At 35.8% G+C, this 18,431-nt stretch overlaps 1 protein-coding gene across 1 annotated transcript; it reads right to left on the reverse strand.

Moving 5' to 3' along the window:
- Positions 1–548: 548 nt before the first annotated feature.
- Positions 549–15,806, reverse strand: cat (catalase). Its single transcript, XM_044356198.1, has 13 exons — positions 15,620–15,806; positions 14,074–14,245; positions 12,648–12,758; positions 11,462–11,592; positions 11,063–11,167; positions 10,778–10,903; positions 10,488–10,679; positions 9,507–9,659; positions 7,918–8,056; positions 6,813–6,943; positions 4,842–4,949; positions 3,110–3,193; positions 549–1,904 (listed from the first exon to the last, which is right to left on the reverse strand). The coding sequence occupies exons 1-13, from the start codon at positions 15,683–15,685 to the stop codon at positions 1,839–1,841; spliced, it is 1,584 nt and encodes a 527-aa protein (XP_044212133.1). The 5' UTR covers positions 15,686–15,806; the 3' UTR covers positions 549–1,838.
- Between the last annotated feature and the right edge of the window lie 2,625 nt (positions 15,807–18,431).

The following is an 18,431-nucleotide window of genomic DNA, read 5'->3' on the forward strand; positions in this document are numbered from 1 at the left end:
ATCATTTTGGTGCTTTTGATGTCCAAAGCTACATGTGAATGTAAGGACATTCCCACCAGCCTCAACTGTGCTTTGTGCATTTAGCATTGTGAGCATATTCGCATTACCATTTAAGCCCCTGCTAAACATAAGTACCACCTGACAGATCAGCTAGCATGACGGTACACTCTTACTCTTATTGAGATGTAGAATTGGATATATCTGGATCAAAGAACCCAATACACAGATAAGCTGAAATCAGTAGTTTAGAAGCTGTTGGCAATAAGTGTGCTAGAAAATTACTAGAGTGAAGATTCAAAAGCCTTCGGGCCAGTAGACACCCGCTAGCTTACAAAACGGTAGTTAACAAAACATCAAGCACTGAACGCCTTAGCAGGAAGCCTTCTCGTGTCAGGTGTCACCTGTTGTGCGGACATTTGATCAAACTGCACATTTTCACTCAAGTAAGCTCAATAACGTTTCAATTTCACGTAACGTACCATCTTAATATCCATGAAGATACAAACCTGCTTTAAAAGGACAGCTAGAGCAGAAGAAATGGAGACAAATGAAAGTAGCTGATAAGCTTTAATTACAAATTATTGATACAGGCACTAAATACACATCTCATCTGAAAGAAGTTCACAACTTGAATATTAATAAAAACATCAGTTACATTCAGATTTACGAATACACATCAATGGCAGGTTATATAACTAATTCATATGGACTGTTATACATTTGATTTTAGATTGTTTGCATCCTGTTGGGAATCTTCGTAATCTCTTTCCAGGAAAGTGACCTACATGATATCTTTAAATGTGAACTTAGTCTGAAAGAATCAGGCTCCGCCTCAAATGTTGTCAGATTTCGTAATGTGCCATTTAAACCTGATAAAAGCAGAAAAGCTGGACTTTCTGAGCTGTTTTCCATTTTAAAATTCTATACATTTTCTTAGACACTGCAGAATTAACAATATCTTTCACCATTAGGTCACTAATGGCAGTCTCTTTCTACTCGTGAATAAGTGGTGAAAACTTCAAAAATATCCGGATTTCTCATAATTAATTATAGTCTGCTATGTATTCATATGATCAATGGTTCAGTCAGGCATAAACAAAAGTGGTCAAAACTAATCATGACCCATATTGAAAAGAAAAACACTGTCATAAGCTGATCCAATTTTTTTTTTCACAAATATTATTTGAATGTTATCAGAAGAAATTTAGAACAGCTCTGGAGGCATTTTTGTTAACTTTAGCAAAAGAAAACATGACATAGTAGTACACGCACAACCTGAGGAATTATTAGAGACATTCATCACGCATCATAGCATTTATCAGGGGCTGAGGATCAGTCATTAATGAAGTCATATGAAAATGCACATACAACTCCAACCAGGTGTTTGGTATAACTAGTCATTGGTCGAAATTAGACTTAATTGTGGACTACTTTTTAATCTATTAAAAAATCCTGATGTTAAACTTCTGTTCAATCAAGACAAAAGTAACTTCAAAGGTTTTATCCTTAGACTGAGTTGTACAGAGAGCCAAGGCATATTGATGAATTGATTGGTGTTTATGCTATATTCTATTACTATAACTTATTTTTAAGGCAATGCATTATATATTTTGACTCACAGCAAACAAATATTTATAGATTAGAAAAAACATTAGCTGCTTGAATTGGCTGAATTAATAATGAACTAACCCTGACACTACAGGGTTAGTATTTCAGTCTTGTCTCTGATTGGCAAGTTAAATACAAATCCTGTAACTGGTAGTAGCAGTTGGTAATTATGTAAGTGCATTTTGTTCTCAGATAAATGAAGGGTGGTCCCCCTGTGGAAATTTAAGGCATCACATCTTGGAGGACGCAGCGATGGCCGATGCTCCTGGACGGCTGTAGACATGCAGAGGTGTGTTCTGTGAAAGTGGAAAGGAGAGAGAGAGAGAAAGATGGTATAAGCTTTTTTAATGTGCAGCATGTGAACAATAAACTGGTATCATTATAAAATTAAATATTTAATATTATTTCAGAGTTATGTGTGTGTGTATATATATATATATATATATATATATATATATATATATATATATATATATATATATAAATAAAATGACAGAAAATAGTAAAAAATGTCTTGTTTTTTTCCAACCAATAGTTGAAAAACCCAAAGACATTCAGTTTACCATCAAAGCAGACAAAGAAAACCAAAAAATGACATTAATTTTCTGTCAATCAACTAATCGTTGTAGCTCTACACACATTTTGTGTTAATCCATCCAACATCATCCAATGGTTGTCAAGACATTTTACTCAAAATTAGAAATGTCAAAATCATGGTGGCACTAGAAGAAAAGTCAAGTAATCACCAGAGTCAATAGGACTCTCTCTATGGGGACTGTGAATGTCTGAACCAAATACTGGTCATGATATTCCACTCTGGAACAAAGTGGTGCGTGGACTGATGGATAGACTGACCACAACTGTATCTCTAGGAGATGGAGCACTACACATCTTAGCATCATTGCACTGGCTTCCTTTAGATTTTAGAATTGATTTTAAATTGTATTGCTAACTTTTAAAGCACAACTTGGACTGGCCTTATTATATATAATAGACCTCTTAACATCCTATGAGCCTGAACGTGGTCTTAGATCATCTAATCAGTTAGTTCTCGTTGTTTCCATTTCTAATTTTAGCCTGACCAGAGGGGATCAGGCTTCTGCTGTCACTCTGGAATGTACTTCCTATAGACGACAGACTGTAGACATCTGTGTCAACATTTAAAAACCTACTTCTTTAAGATGGCTTTTTGTGTGTGTGTGTATGCTTCTGCAAGTGTATTTATGCTAATGTGTAGATATGTATCCATGTGTGCACATATATCTGTAATATATTTTATTTGTTCTTGATATCTATCTTAGCACTGTTCTGTCTTCATAGTTATTTTACTGTCACTACTTTTATTTAATTTGTCTTGTTTTTATTGCTTTGTGTAGAACTTTGTAACATTTACTTTGAGAAGCGCTTTATAATTTATTATCATCATTATTATTATTATTATTATAATAATAACAGTACTGGGCAAAGACTTTATATTTGACTGGGCAAGGACCGGGTTTACCTTCTGGGCCTCTGCATTGTACTTGTTGAGAAGGGTCTGAACCCTGTTTCCATAGTCTGGATGGACAGCCTTCAAGTTCTCGACCTGCAGAAAGAACCATGAAATGAGACTTACAGGCCCTGAAAACACTTTTACTATAAATACACTATTACGTGTCAAAGTGAGAGCAGTATTTGTTATTCTCACAGGAGATGTCTGTATTTCTTTTTTTTGTCTGTGCTCTTCTCACTGGTTTGAAGTTTGCAGGGCTTAGTTAGAAACAGGTATCAAACCATAACCACACAGTTCTCATGAAGCTGACCGGCTGAGTGTTCATTTGTTTATAAATAATATTTTTTAACTTCAACTGTTGCTTATTTATTTATTGTTATGGAGAAATATTTAAGATTTGAAGAATTTGAAGTTTGCAGGAGCTTTAAAAGTTTCTCAAACATCATACCCCAGAGTTTCTCGTAAGTTTATAACATTTTGTGAGGTGATAAACTACACTTGACCACAATGGAAAATGCACGTAGTGCTGCAGAAAGCTCCAACCACATCTGCAAAAAAGTTTCTGTGGGTTGGTGATGGTTGGGGTGGTTGACATACGCATAGAAGACAGTACATCCAAATGTCTAAAAGGAAGCTAAATGACTCTTTGGATTTTATTGTATCATGTTTCAAAAATCTCTGGTGCTTCTCTGTGTGATAATTTGGTGGACCAACACAATAAGTACAAACCAAATAAATCTGGACCAGATTTCAAGAATTTGGTTTCTGTGATTCTGTTGTCATGATTGTTGTTACAACACTTACACAGGGTTAAATTATTGGTCCTGTAAAGTTCCTTGTCTACATTCTTCACTGGGTCATAAAAGTCACAATAACGATATTTTATATCATAATTATGCAGACAATATTGAACTTAACATATCACTTACACCTGACAACTTCCATCCTGATGAAGAACTGATTCAGTATTGTATTCAGTATTGACCAGATGAATGAATGTATGTCCCAGAGCTTTCTCCAACTCAGTAAGGACAAAACTAAAGTCACTTGTGTTGGTACGCTTAACACTGCTGACCTGCTTGTGCAATATGAACAGGTTAAAAAAAATGTGCTCACTGTTCTGAAAGTGAGATCAAAGATCAGAGAAGAGCCATTCAGTTACTTTGCACCATACTTGTGGAACAAATAACTTGATGATCTAAGGTGTGCCCCAACTCTGCCTTAGAAGCTTTCTTCTAATGTTGTGTTTTTATTGCTTTTATTGTATGTCTATGTTGTCACTTTTATACGAGGAATACCTCAAAGTTTATATATATATTCATATTTACTTTTATTCAATTGTATTAATTTATTGTTTTTATTCTTTTTACTAAGTTTTAATGTTGGTACAGCACTTCGAAAGTGTACTTATATTGCAGAATTCAAACAGAACACACTTGTTTTACCTTGCATCCACATAACCACAGATTTCCTGTGTATGATTAAATGTACCATTTGGTATTTCTAAGAGCAACATCCTGTGGTGCAATCATACAGCACCTCTGAATATATGCAATTGGTTCAACAATCCAATAATTAACTATCATTGTCTTTTGTGCAATTACTTTGTAAAAGTAAACATCAATATTTATATTTCATTTTGAAACTATTCATCACTGCATAATAAAAGCACGACAGCATGAAAGGCAATAAGGTGACAGACTGTGGTGCTTGCACTGAGTCAACACTATAAATGACTCACCATGCGTTTCTGGATGAAGAGCTGGGCCCCTTTCAGGGCCCCTGCCATGTTTTGGCAAAGTCTCTGGCGCTCCTCTTCATTCAGCACCTGAGTGTAGAAGGTACGAACCTGCAATATAACACAAAGAAAAGTTGTTCAAAGAGGGTCAAATTAAAATTAGATTAATTTAAGTGCAATTTCATATAGGAATTGCTGTTTAAAAAGGAACTATTATTAATTATGATTACCCTTATATCACAAACCAAGTGCCCTGCCAATATGCTGAATATACTAAGAAGCATATTTACTGCCCCTTTAGCCAAAGCATGGATGATAAATTACCTTATTTGCATTATTGTATTAAATATAAACTTATTTGAAGTGGTATCTCTGGCCACCCAACAAATGTAAGTCCGTATACTTAGCTGTCAGGAGTGTATGTATGTATGTATGTGTGTGTATATATATATTTACTGAATCTGTGTTTCTGCATAATGACACAACGAGAACCCCCGCCAGGCCAAAAAAATTTTTTTATTATTTGATATCCGAATGAATATCCATTCATTTGGAAATCGATAGTGTTTGGGAGTCTCTGTGCAGCGCTGTTCCGGTACGTGAGTCAACCTCTGTCGTTGCCTGGGAAACTATTGGTAGCGTGGCTCCGTTAAGGAGTATGTTTGCGTATCGAGTGGGAAAGAGCGAGAGGCAGAGAAGTGACGGTGGATAACTGTTACATTCTAAAACACAAACAAACATGCACACACCTCCACACAGCCCTGCAGGAAGGTGCCGCATTGCCAGATTTTTTGGTGAATGCAGCCTTACATGTAACTTAGGTGTATGAATGGTACTAAAACAAAGTTTACTTTGCTTCACCATCGTCATATTACAAATATTAATCTTACATAGCCACACATAGATACATTACCTCATCGCTATGCATCCTGCAAACAGCTGTGTTTAAAAAAGAAAAATAATACTAAAAATAAGTAGTGTCTTTCTTTCACATGCTCCCAAAAGCAAATGCACATGCTAGCTAAGATTTTTATGACACACAGGCGTGGTGCTCATGGGAAATACATTATTCATTCCGGGTAACACTACCGTGTTTGTCCACAGGGGCCGCCAAAATCAACACAGAATGAAAGTTCCTTGTAGTAATTTTAAGCAATTTGAAACCCCTCTTTTTTGTGTGTTTTTAATTTGTTTTTAATCCTCTGTCGATTATTTATTAATTTTTTTGTCGTTTTCACTCTTTTGTTCGCAAAACACAAAAATGTAATTTGCATTGAACTTATTCCCATTCTCTTGAATGAGAAAGTGTGTTCAAACATTTAACTGATACTGTACTTGTTTTGAAACGTATCACATAACCTGATTATGTATATAATCAGAGATGAGTTGAAGGTTGTAATTAGTTTTACAGCTATTGATAAGATCAATTGATCCAAGAGTTATGGGTTTATTACCGCAAGGTTGGAGTGTGTTAGCGATGATCTTTAGTACTTAAGGCTAATTTTTAACAAATATCACAAGCATCAAAATCAGTGTACCACAATTAAGAGAATTGTCCCTATATTTAAAGATTCCCTCCAGACATGTTTTAAGATATATATAAAAATACTCTTTATAGAAATACTATATAGAAGTACTCTGCTTTGAATATAAATTTGCATCTGATGTGGTTTTTCCATTAAAAAAAGTTAAATTGCCTTGTTAAATTACAGCTCCTCCTTCTCCCCCATTGAAAAATCTAGAGACAATTTTTTCATTTCATTTTTCATTTCAAAAGTTAAACTGCTGAAAAGTCCGTTCTCAGTCTATGTGCACTGAAGGCCCTTCTGTCCTGGTCACTTTAATATTCTGACACACTATAGTACAGCTGGGAAGTGTGTGAATTAATGTTATTAATACACTTATTCAGCTCTTGTGGGCACAAATGGCTTGGCCACAGAAAACACACCTACAAAAGTGTGACGCTATCTTTACCTGTGTGACATTATCATCATCTGCGCTGTTGTAACGTGCCACATCTAGAGACACCTTGAACTTGGACTCCATAAACTGAGGCTGGGTCTCTGGGGCACTGAAGCTGTTGGGAAAGTAGTTTGGAGCTCCACCTAGAGGCAAGACACACCAAACACTAGTGAGTCAGGTATGAGGAAAAAAATGCTGTTGAAGGTTGAATTCTGCAAAATACTGAAGTAACTGAGATGACAAAAGATTGTTATTTATAGTGAGAAAAAAATGAATGATACCAGACACACATCAGCCATCAGGTTAGTTTACAGATAGTGTTTGCTTAGGATTCATATTTTCTGAACAGTTTGGATAAGATGAGAAACTGAAAATATATTTTCTTATAGCCGCTTACTAGTGATGGGAGAAATAAAACGTCCAAATGGCGACATCTGGTGGGCAGCCATTGGTATTACATTTGTAGGAAAGGATTAAATACAAGACCAAAATGAAACAATGATATAAGTGGTCTCACAGCTGTCACTACTGATATCTTTTTAGCGTATATTATAAATCTGATTACTTCTAAACATCTACAGCGCCTGCAACACAGTGATCTTTGAAGCTACGAGGCCTTGTTTATAATGGTCATGTAAATTTGGTGTGAAGTGATGCATTGATCCATCGTGTTCTTGCTTTGAAAGGTTGATACTGTGTTGAGTAGTCTGTTTCCAATGTAAAATCACTACTGCTTATACCTAAATGGTTCAAAGTCAGCTTCATGGATTGCTTTCTGTTGTGCAGTCAAAACAAATTGTGCTTACTAGTGATAATGATCACTGGTCTTGATATTCTGAAGAACAAAATAATTTCCCTGTACTTGTGCACATTTTATCATTATCATCATCATGATCTCAGCTCTTTTAACTGCACTAAAAATAATGTTTCTGTACTGATGTAGTATAAAATGTGTTTTAACAAATATATTAGTCAAGATTATTATGTTTGCCTTAACATTTAAAAAGCATAAACGCATGCTCATCATATGAACAAAGGAACACGCACACACAAAAGGTGGATGCAGAAAAAGAAAAACCTAATTTGACTGGAGTAAGGAAGCTGGACTGTAACTTACCTTGGTTGTCAAACATGCACATCGGACCATCACGCTGGTAGTTGGCCACACGGGCCCTGAAGGGGCAGTTAACGGGGATCTGCAGGTAGTTGGCTCCCAGCCGGTGTCGATGTGTGTCTGGGTAGGAGAAGAGACGACCCTAAAGGGAGAAATACATCAGTGAGATATGCAGTGCAACAAAGATCTGTCTTGTCTAAGAGGAAATGTGTTAACAAAATACGATACTCGTCTCCCAGACGGTTGCATTACAAAGGTTGCAGATCCTCTGGTTTCTATCCAGCCCTTTATATCTTCCAATGACCTTGGGGATTCTGGTGTTGTTCACCCTGAAGTTACAAACAGCCTGTCTGGACTTTTGGTTTTCGTAAAACAGACACTTTTCCAGTTTAAGCTTTTGTTTAAATTCTACATAAATATCACATAATGTCATACTTCTGAACTCACTTTGCTACTTCTGCATGAAATGATCTTTCAGCCTCTCTTCTGTTTCAATCAGTTGATTATGTAACTCTTTTGTGTAAGACAAACCACAGTCCTCAAGTATCTGCTTAACCTGCAAGACCGAAGGCAAAGTATATACACCCAGTTATGCAGGCTGAGCGAATAGTTGTACGTTATTCGACTGAGTTTAGTTCCTTTACCTTCTATCAACTTCCCCCAAACACACCTTTAGAAGCTGGTGTGTAATGCTAGCAGCTGATCATCTTGAAATATTGTATGATTTTACATGATGATGGGCACTATGCCTTCTTTTAAAAGGTATACTGGTACTGATTCACATGAAGGTCACCTTCGTCAAATGGTATTTTGTCATCACAAAATTCAGTTTGCTAAATACTTTTTAAAAGCCATTGTATGACAGAATTAGTGATCTAAACTTAATATATTGCAAAGGACAGTAGCATAATTTGATTAAAAAGTAAAAATAAAAAGGCCATTTGAGCTCATGTTGTTATGCGGTAAAGTAACTACCCTAAACAAGATACAGTCCGAGGCAAGTACCAGCACTGAAACCCACACGGATTTAATTCCTAAAACTGGTTTTATACCAACATATTAGTGTATGTTAGTGTTAATAGTGTAGCACAGAACTAATGTTCAGGGTGGGAGAGAAGCTAAATTAATCTGAATTTCTAGCATCAAATTGATCTGCATTAACTATAGTCAGCAGGGATGTTATCATTGTGTTTGTGTTATTATTGTCAGACATTAAATTAAAAAATTAAATCAATGCCTAATGTAAGATTATATGTACAATAAGCATACATATTTCCTTTCCTTGTATTTTATGTGTTATGTATGCTCATCGGGTGATGACAGTGAATACAACTACATTTATGTGAATGTTGAATATTAACTGTTTACTAAATGTCATTATATATTCAGGCAAATAGTTATACCAAGAATCTGTAAATGCTAGGACAAGAAACCATGAGATGGTAGCGATGAACCCTTCGTATTACAGGTTTCCTAATTAAAAAAAAGTTGTGAAATTCAATATAGCATTTTTCATGCAATTCAATTATTTATTTAAGTTTTCATTGAAGTCTGACAGAGAAACAATCAAGTGAAAATATACTGTTGGTTACCTGCAGCATCTTGTCAGGGCTGGGCTCGATGCCTGGTGGCATGTTACTGGGGTCAAAGGCCAGCTGTTCCACCTCTGCAAAGTAGTTGACTGGGTTCCTGTTGAGTACCATTTTCCCCACAGGGATCAATGGGTATTCTTTATGTGACCAAACCTGAATGAGAGAACTCCATTAGCTGAAATATACTGACACCTACTGCTGGATGTGCCAGAGAAAGAACTGACAAATCCAGGATCCATCCAACTATTTGTCATGTATTCAAGGCCTTTCTCAACATCACAACATTTCATATTGGTATAAACATTCAAAACTAGACATCTGATGTTGGCCACTAAAATTACTTCCATGCACACTGCTTTTATTAACTGGAAAGTAAATTATAACTAAGCAGAAAGTTATGATCACAATGCAGAAATAATTCTGTCAAGTTTAAGTTCTCCTAATACACATTTTACAGCTGCCCCAGAGATGTGCAATTCATCAATAAACAACTTTTCTATAAACTCATAAATGGGGGAACTCAAGCATACTACAATAAAGCTTGACTTTTGTGTGGCTTTTCTTTACTAGGTTACTGCAATATGGTGATAAAAATCTTAATCTGTGTTGGAAATTCATTTACAGGGCTGCTTTAACTTCGTCAAAAATTTTATTTTCATTTCTGCATAATGGTATTCACTGCTCTGACATCACAGCAATATCAACAAATATAATGTGGTATTATTTCAAGAAATCCTATTACTATTAGTAATCTCACTGTTTTTCAACCGTTTTTCATTCAACCTGATGGATCTTTTATGATACACACTTCAGTAAAAACTGCAAACAGTTGTCAATCTAAAAACACACTTTTGATAATGTCAACGGTTCTTTGCAATAACGCATGACAGTACTTTGCAAGAGGTTACAATGCCATTGCATCTACAACTACAGGAGTGAAGTTTACAGTGCAGTTTGTTGTGCTGTGGAGGGATGCGGTACCTTGGTAAGGTCGAAGGGGTTGAACTGGAACTTCTCGGCCTGCTCAAAGGTCATGACCTGGATGTAGAAGGTCCAGGACGGGAAGTTGCCATTGGCAATAGCGTTGAACAGGTCTCCAATAGCATAATCTGGGTTGGTGGAAGCCAGACGTTCTGCCTCCTCCACCGACAGATTCTTAATTCCTTGATCAGTCTAAAAAAATATGACATAAGACATAAGTAAGTAATGTCACAATCCCAGGAAGTACATCTGTAATGTTACATAAGGCTGAAACCTGGGCTCAAACAGACCTTGTAGTGGAACTTGCAGTAGAAACGCTCTCCACCAGCATTTACCAGTTTGAACGTATGAGAGCCATAGCCATTCATGAAACGGTAGCCATCAGGCAAACCTCGATCGCTAAACAGGAAGGACACCTGCACAGGAGATATGGGTCAGAAGACACAAGAAAGTGTCATGCAACAATGCCCTGCAACACAACACAACTTTCATATTTCATAGATTTTAGTCAAGTGTCCTTTTAGAAATGATCTCGACTAGTCTGTCTTGTTAACAAAAGCCTCAGCAGCAGCTACCTGATGCAGACTCTCAGGCCTCAGACTCCAGAAGTCCCACACCATGTCGGGGTCTTTCATGTGGGTTTGAGGATTGCGTTTCTGGGAGTGGATGAAGGACGGGAACTACATGGGGTAAAAGACACAGGTCAATGCAATGCTTTCTATACTTGCTTCATGTCAACAGAAGTGTTGTGAAACTTAGAGAATTTATATGTTTTGTCTCTATCTGTGTTTGTTTTTGAAATACGTTAAACTGTTGTTCATTTGATAGCTTATTATGACTGATGGAATTAGTTCTAAAAACTGTTCCTATATTTATTTGCATGTTTGAGGGAAACTAGAGACTGTTCTTAAATAAAATTGTGGCCCTTCACTACTAAACCAATCCTGGCTCATACACCACCTACACCCACTCACCAGCAGGGCATCCCTGATGAAAAAAATGGGGGTGTTGTTGCCTGTCAGGTCCCAGTTGCCTTCATCAGTGTAAAACTTGACTGCGAAGCCTCGAGGATCTCGCACTGTGTCTGCTGATCCTGATTCCCCAGCTGGAATAAAATGCACATAAATGATAACATTTTACTCATAAATTAGCAAAATAATTGATCATGAAAAATAATCTGTAATTGCAGTTCTACAATTAATTTTGAGGCTCATTCATCAGATTAGCAAAAGCAAGCATTTAAGTCTGATTTAGAGGGGAAGTGATTGTCTTTGCAGTTGTGATCCCAGTTTGTAAGTGAGTGCAATTTTACAAAACACCCTTGCAAGTGTAGCTTTAAGTTTGAGCGGCACCTCGCAGCTTCTGAAGCTACCAATACTAATCTCATTAACTATCTGTGCCAATATGTGTATCAATCCAAAATACTTAAGGCACAGCCCATCTGTTGAATAGAGATAACCAGTGTGGTGCAACATCAATGAAAGCAACGACTCCCAAAGTGGCCTATACTTGGACTATGGATGTCTTAAATATATATCAAAATCAAGAATTATTTTTATTCAGTTGATACTTCTTACTCAAATACTATACTAATTAAAAACATATCATTTACAACTCATACTATACTTTAAAAGTCATCATCTAAATCAATCTCTACATATCTGAATCTTATTTTGACAGTTCTGTGAAGAGTAGCCTGAGAAGAAACTGCCATCACACCACATTTTTCAAGTGTCAGAAGATAGGGTTTATTTGTATATCGTTAAACTGACAGTGTCTAGAGCAGTGAAAACATCTGAGGAAGCCACTTTTTCCATGAAATAAAATATTAAAAGGTTACAAGTGTAAATCAATAGCACAAATTTTGAAGTGAAAAAAATCAAACTATAAAAATACAATTTATCATTATTAGTGACCTGCATAATCAGCAGACCATGGATGCTTTCCCCTAATTTTTCTCTTCACTTTTACTACAATGTTTACAGCATACATTAGCAGCAGGCAACATGACAGTGTGTTGAGATATAAAATCCAGGGGAAAACGCAATCTTGTAGTAAATAAATCTGGATTTTTTTTTTTTTTTTTTTTACATTTTATGGAAACAATCTGTAAACAAGTGGTATAAGTCATACGTACACACATTACATGGTTGCTCTTACCTACAGTTGAGAAGCGGACAGCAATAGGTGTGGTCTTGCCGACATGCTCAAACACCTTAGCCTTGCAGTAGCGAGAGATGTCATGAGTCACCTCAAAGTAGCCGAATGCACCTGCATCAGGAAGGAAAAAAGTAAGACGTGTCTTTGTTTGGTTCACATATTCAGATCAGCTTAGAGTTGTCTGACTCACATATTTGTAGTTAACTGCTCAGACTAACTGTGGGTTGTCAGGCCAACAAACACAACTTTATGAATATCTGCCCCACAGTCTTTGACCTTGATCTGTAAAGCTTGCAAAGATTAGCATTTGTCAGGAGCTAATCCTCAAACAAGAATGACCTTCATTTGCTTTTTGCCTGTTTTTTTAGTTTTTTAGTCAGTTCTGTTGACTTTGGCAGGTAATATAGCTAGAGGTGCACTAGTGTTATTTATTTCTTTCCGATGTCAAGAATTGGTCCGAATATTATACGTTGTTTTAGAAAATGGTTCAAAAGACATATTATGCTGTGTGACAAAAATAATCTCATCTTCATCACTCATGACTGAGATGTGGTTGAAAATACCAAAAAGGACCTTGATTTTGAAATTACTTTGTCACACATAGTGATCCAGTGGTAAAGATTGAACTTTTTAAATTCATGTAAAACAAGTTTGGGCTGCTTGTTGGATTGCAAGGGGGAAAAAATGAATACAGTTGCTGAGAGGGTCTGTTTTGGGTTTTTTTTTAAAGTTTTTTTGTATCTTTGTTGATATTGTATTTTTTTGTTTGCTTATTATTGTGACTTAGGCTAGATGCTCTGAAACTTGCTTTATAAGAATTATTGTAAAGGAGACTGATGTTTTGTTTATTATTGGGGGGAGGGGAATCAAAATAAATAAATATAAATTACTTCCATGCCCAAGACCATTTTGTTATTCAAATGTAGAATTTATTGAATCTGACAAATCCTGGTCTCTAATTTTGGGTCAGTCCTTAGTGTGCCATATGTACAATACAAAAGTGTTGAAGGACAACACTAAAGGCTCAAAATTTTATTAATTATATCTTAAACAGTAGTCAGGTACCCATATTTACACTGAAATAGGTTTTGCAGTCATTATTCCTCCTGTTCATATTGGTTATTAAGTGATCCCTTTCTACTGCACTTGCAATGTAAATGACGGGGGACAAAATCCATAGTCCTTGTTCCATACCACAATGTATTCTAAAGTTTATCTGAAGGATATACAACATATATGTATGTATATGTATATATATATATATATATATATATATATATATATATATATATATGTGGATATTAGATGTTATGTATTGTAAATGCATTACGGTATATGTGGAGCCCAGGAGGAGCACCAATTGTTGTTGCACAAACACACACAAAGTTAGCGACACAGATGAGACTGATTACTACTTTGCACTTACCTGCCCCCTTGGCATGCACCACTCTCTCTGGGATTCGTTCCCGGTCAAAGTGGGCCATCTCATCTGTGAAGACCACATCTTGAACCAGCAGCGGCCCTCTTGGTCCTGCAGTCTGCAGGTTGAGCTTGTCTCCAACAGGATGGCCAGCCCCTGTGGTCAGTGTGTCTGGTCTCTGTTGCAAACAGCATCCACATTAGAGATATGTAAATGAGGCCAATTACAAAGAGTCTCATGTACGCATGTTGCAAATGAATGAAATTCTATGTTTAGTAAGGCTGTAATTTACAAGTATTTTCATAACTGATTAATCTGTCGATTATTTTTTATTAATTTAGTCTATGAAATGTCAAAACAATAAGAAAGAAAATGACTAGTTGGGAGAGCCCAAGGTGACATCTTCAAATGTCATGTTTTGTTTGTATTTATCAATTAAAAATACTACAGAATACGCACAAAAAACTGCAAAACTTCACATTTAAGAAGTTGGACCTAGTAAATATTTGCTTGACTAAGCAACAATCAATCAAACAATCAAAACTAAAAATTGTGGCAGATTTATTTTATGTTGATAGACTTGTCAATTAATTGACTAATTGTTTCAGCTTTTTGATTACTTTATCTAACAGATGAGTTGACTGACAGAAAATCAAACATCTGTTATTTTTAAAAATATGGTATGCAAACAAGCAAATACAAGCAGAATTTCAGCAACAAGCATGACATTGATGTTCGCAGTGTTGCACCAGATATACCAAAAACAAAGAAACTACGTCCACAAAATTAACGTCTGTGCAGAAATCCTGCAAAATTTCCTAAACATTATTGTTTCCTATTCATTGTTTATTGTCAAAGATGCACTCTGCTTGTCATGAGTATTATCACAAGATTCAGAATGCTCTGGAAACCTGCACAACTGCTGAAAGAGCAAGAACAATAAACAGTAAGACATTACAAAATCCAAGCTAACATGCAGTGAGTGGTTGGAGGGACGTGGACTTCAATAAGGGTTACATTCGGTGATAGTGGCTATTTACTCTGATGTGGTCTGGTTATATAACTGAGAGGGCTGAAGTTCATTCACAATGCATGCCTCTGGACAATGACCTACTTCGAATCTTCCCTCCGCATTAAGGACTTTTCAGGTTTTTGCATGTTTATTTTGTGAATTAAAAAGGTTTGAGAAACGATTGGTGGCCAATTACTGCTAGACGCTATTTCATTTCTTCGACAGAGGCCAGTTTAACCTGCAACATTAGCAAACGACTGTTGGTAGGTTTGCTAGTGAGCACAACAATAATAAGGAATACTAACGGTCAAAAACAAACAATACGCCAGCCAACCTAATTTATAATAGCGTAAAGTAGTTTAAAAAATATTTATTTACATGTCTGCACATTCAGGCTTCGGTGCTGAACGCTAATTTTACCGACAAGCTAGCTTTGGAGTTTGGCTGTTAACGTTAGCTGGTTACCCCAGACGACCTCTCACCCAAAGTCAGGCAGCGCTGCGCACCATAAAACACTTCAAATACAAGGCGCATACAGACCTGAGAAACTCTGTTCTCCTTCCATGTCTTCATTTGATCGGTAGCTTTATCTCTGTTCTCAGCCATGTTGACAGGTCAGCGCTGACGGACGTTCAGACCACACACTGTTGACAGGATACTGCGGAGGAAAAACGTTATTATCCCGATTCCTGAAGATTTCTTCCTGGACTTTGCTTCGCGTGGCCCCGCCCCCTCCTGCACCCCTCTCCTCTGATTGGCTGTTGGGAGGAAACTGACCTACTTTTGACACTAGAAAAAAAAAAAAAAAAGCACCAAAGCAAAGATCGTCTATAACGTTTGCATAATGCAGAATTGTATTTGTTGAGTTGTAACAGCAGAGTTTGAAGTTCGTGCCCCTTTAAAGTCCACCTCTGCTCAAAAGTGTGTTATTCTCCCTTTTCCTACAGTTGAATGTTTGAGCTTCACTGTGCAGATTGATGTAGAAGATGGAAAGTTTCTCCGTGCTCATTTAAAATATAATTTTAAGAAGTGGGCCCATGAACATGATTTGTGACATTAGAACTAGTTTGGAAGCCAGTCTTGGTCCAATATCAATGTGTTCGGTGGAAACTTAAAGTCTCCAGTGCACATACACTGAGAATGGATTTTACAGTGAAATAGGAGATATCTTGTGTCCCGCAATTAAAGCTCTGAGATGAAATATATTTACATATTTATAGGAATTTTTAATGAGGGAGGAGGAAATGCCATTGAAACTTCACTTTTTGGCTTGTAACCCCTGTGTGTAGTTGTGGCCCACTGTCATGTCACAGATGTTTGAGTTGTTAGTAGTTCCACTAAATAAATAATCGTTTGAGGCCCAAAGAGTTAAAACTTTCCAATTTCTCATAAAAAAGAGAGAAGTCTGAAAAATGAATCTGAAAAATTTGTGTGGCAGAGTGATACTTCAGTCACAGTCACAGTGGCTGTTTTTCTGCAAAACGAGTACTTTTACTGGTAATACTTCTGTACTTTTACTTAAGTAGGATCTTAAATGCATGAATTCTACTTGTAATGAAGTAATTTTACATTGTGGTATTAATACTTTCACTTAAGTAAAGGATCTGAGTACTTCTTCCAACACCGATGCTTGTCTTTACATACAAAGTGCTAAACACTGAATCAGATGCTTTAATAGTCTTCAGAAGACGGATACAAACACCTCATACAAGCACAAGTTCAAATATTTATTACTAAACATTTGGATCACTGAACAGATGCAACATAACACGTGTTTGTAGCTACATGCACTTTATTTGAACATTTCCTTCTACTTTATACTTACTGACAGTGGTGGATGAAGTATTAAGATCTTTTATTTAAATAAAAGTAGCAATACCACAGCTTGAAAAGTACTCTATTACAAGTAAAAGTCCCGCATGTAAATGTATAGAAGTATTAGATGCAAAATTTAGTATTGAAATTAAAAGTATTCATTATGCAAAATGTCCCCACTTAGTGTTATATTTATTATACATACAGATATACGGTGCCTGTAAAAAGTATTCACCACTCTTGGAATGTTTTGTCATGTTTTGTTGTCTTAAAACATTGAATCAAAGAGGATTTAATGTGGATTTTTTGACAGTGATCAACAGAAAAAGACCCTTTAATGTCAAGATGAAAACAGATCTCTACAAAGTGATCTAAATTAATAACCAATTTAAAAAACAAAGAATACATCATCTGTTGTACATATAAAATATTGATCTGAAAAGTAACTAGTATCTGTAGCTGTGAAATAAATATAGTGGAGTAAAAAAGTACAATGTTTTCCTCTGAAATGTAGTGGAGTGCAAGTATAAAGTAGCATAAAATGGAAATACTCAAGTAAAATAAAAATACCTCAATATCATATTTAAGTATATTACTTGAGTAAATGTATTTAATTCCACCATTGCTTACTGCTCCACTACATTTCAAGGGAACTAATGTACTTTTTACCCAAGTAATGTTACATTCGTTTGACAGCTACTATACTTTGTAGATTAAGATATTCTGTACATACAAATTATATGATCATATAATTTATAAAATATGATAAAATGTTAGACTAAACTACCCAACAGTATATAAAATAGCTAAATTAGCATCACCATGATCCACTACAACATTAAAGTGCTGCCACAAAGTAACACATCAGTAATAATAATCAGTTGACATACATATAATATAACACTGACAGAGGCTACTCTGCATAATGAGTACTTTTACCTTTGAAAACTCTAACTATGTTCTACAGATAATACTTCTGTAATTTTACTTATATAAGATTTTGAATGCAGGACTTTACATGTAAAGAAGTATTTTCATATTGCCATACTGACACTTATACTTACATAAAATATCTGATTATTGATAAAAGCGAGACAGATCCATTTGGTGGTATAAGACCTAAAATTAACTTGCAATGAAGATTAAACACTTATTCTCCATATTTGTTTAATTATTTATTTACCTCACAAGAAGGCTACTGTATAATTACATCTGTTACTCTGATGTGTTGATTATCATTAAAGCAATGCTACCATAAAGATAAACTATTTTACCTGCAGGCACTCAGGCATTACATACAGGCAGCCTTGTTAGCTGTAACCTAAAAGGCCCTTAATAATTCAACAATACAAAAGTTTCAAACTTTTAGTTTCATTGAAAAATAGTATTAAGTTGGAGAATTTGCATTCATAGCCAAGAAAAGTAGCATAGCGCTAAATCCTCGAACTATTTTTCTATACTTCATACGTATTATACCTGTCATTTGTGCTATTCTGTGATCAAGCTTGTATTTGTCACATGCGCATAAAAATGTGCA

This window comes from Thunnus albacares, chromosome 7 (genome assembly GCF_914725855.1).
Source record: "Thunnus albacares chromosome 7, fThuAlb1.1, whole genome shotgun sequence".
Lineage (NCBI taxonomy): Eukaryota > Metazoa > Chordata > Actinopteri > Scombriformes > Scombridae > Thunnus > Thunnus albacares.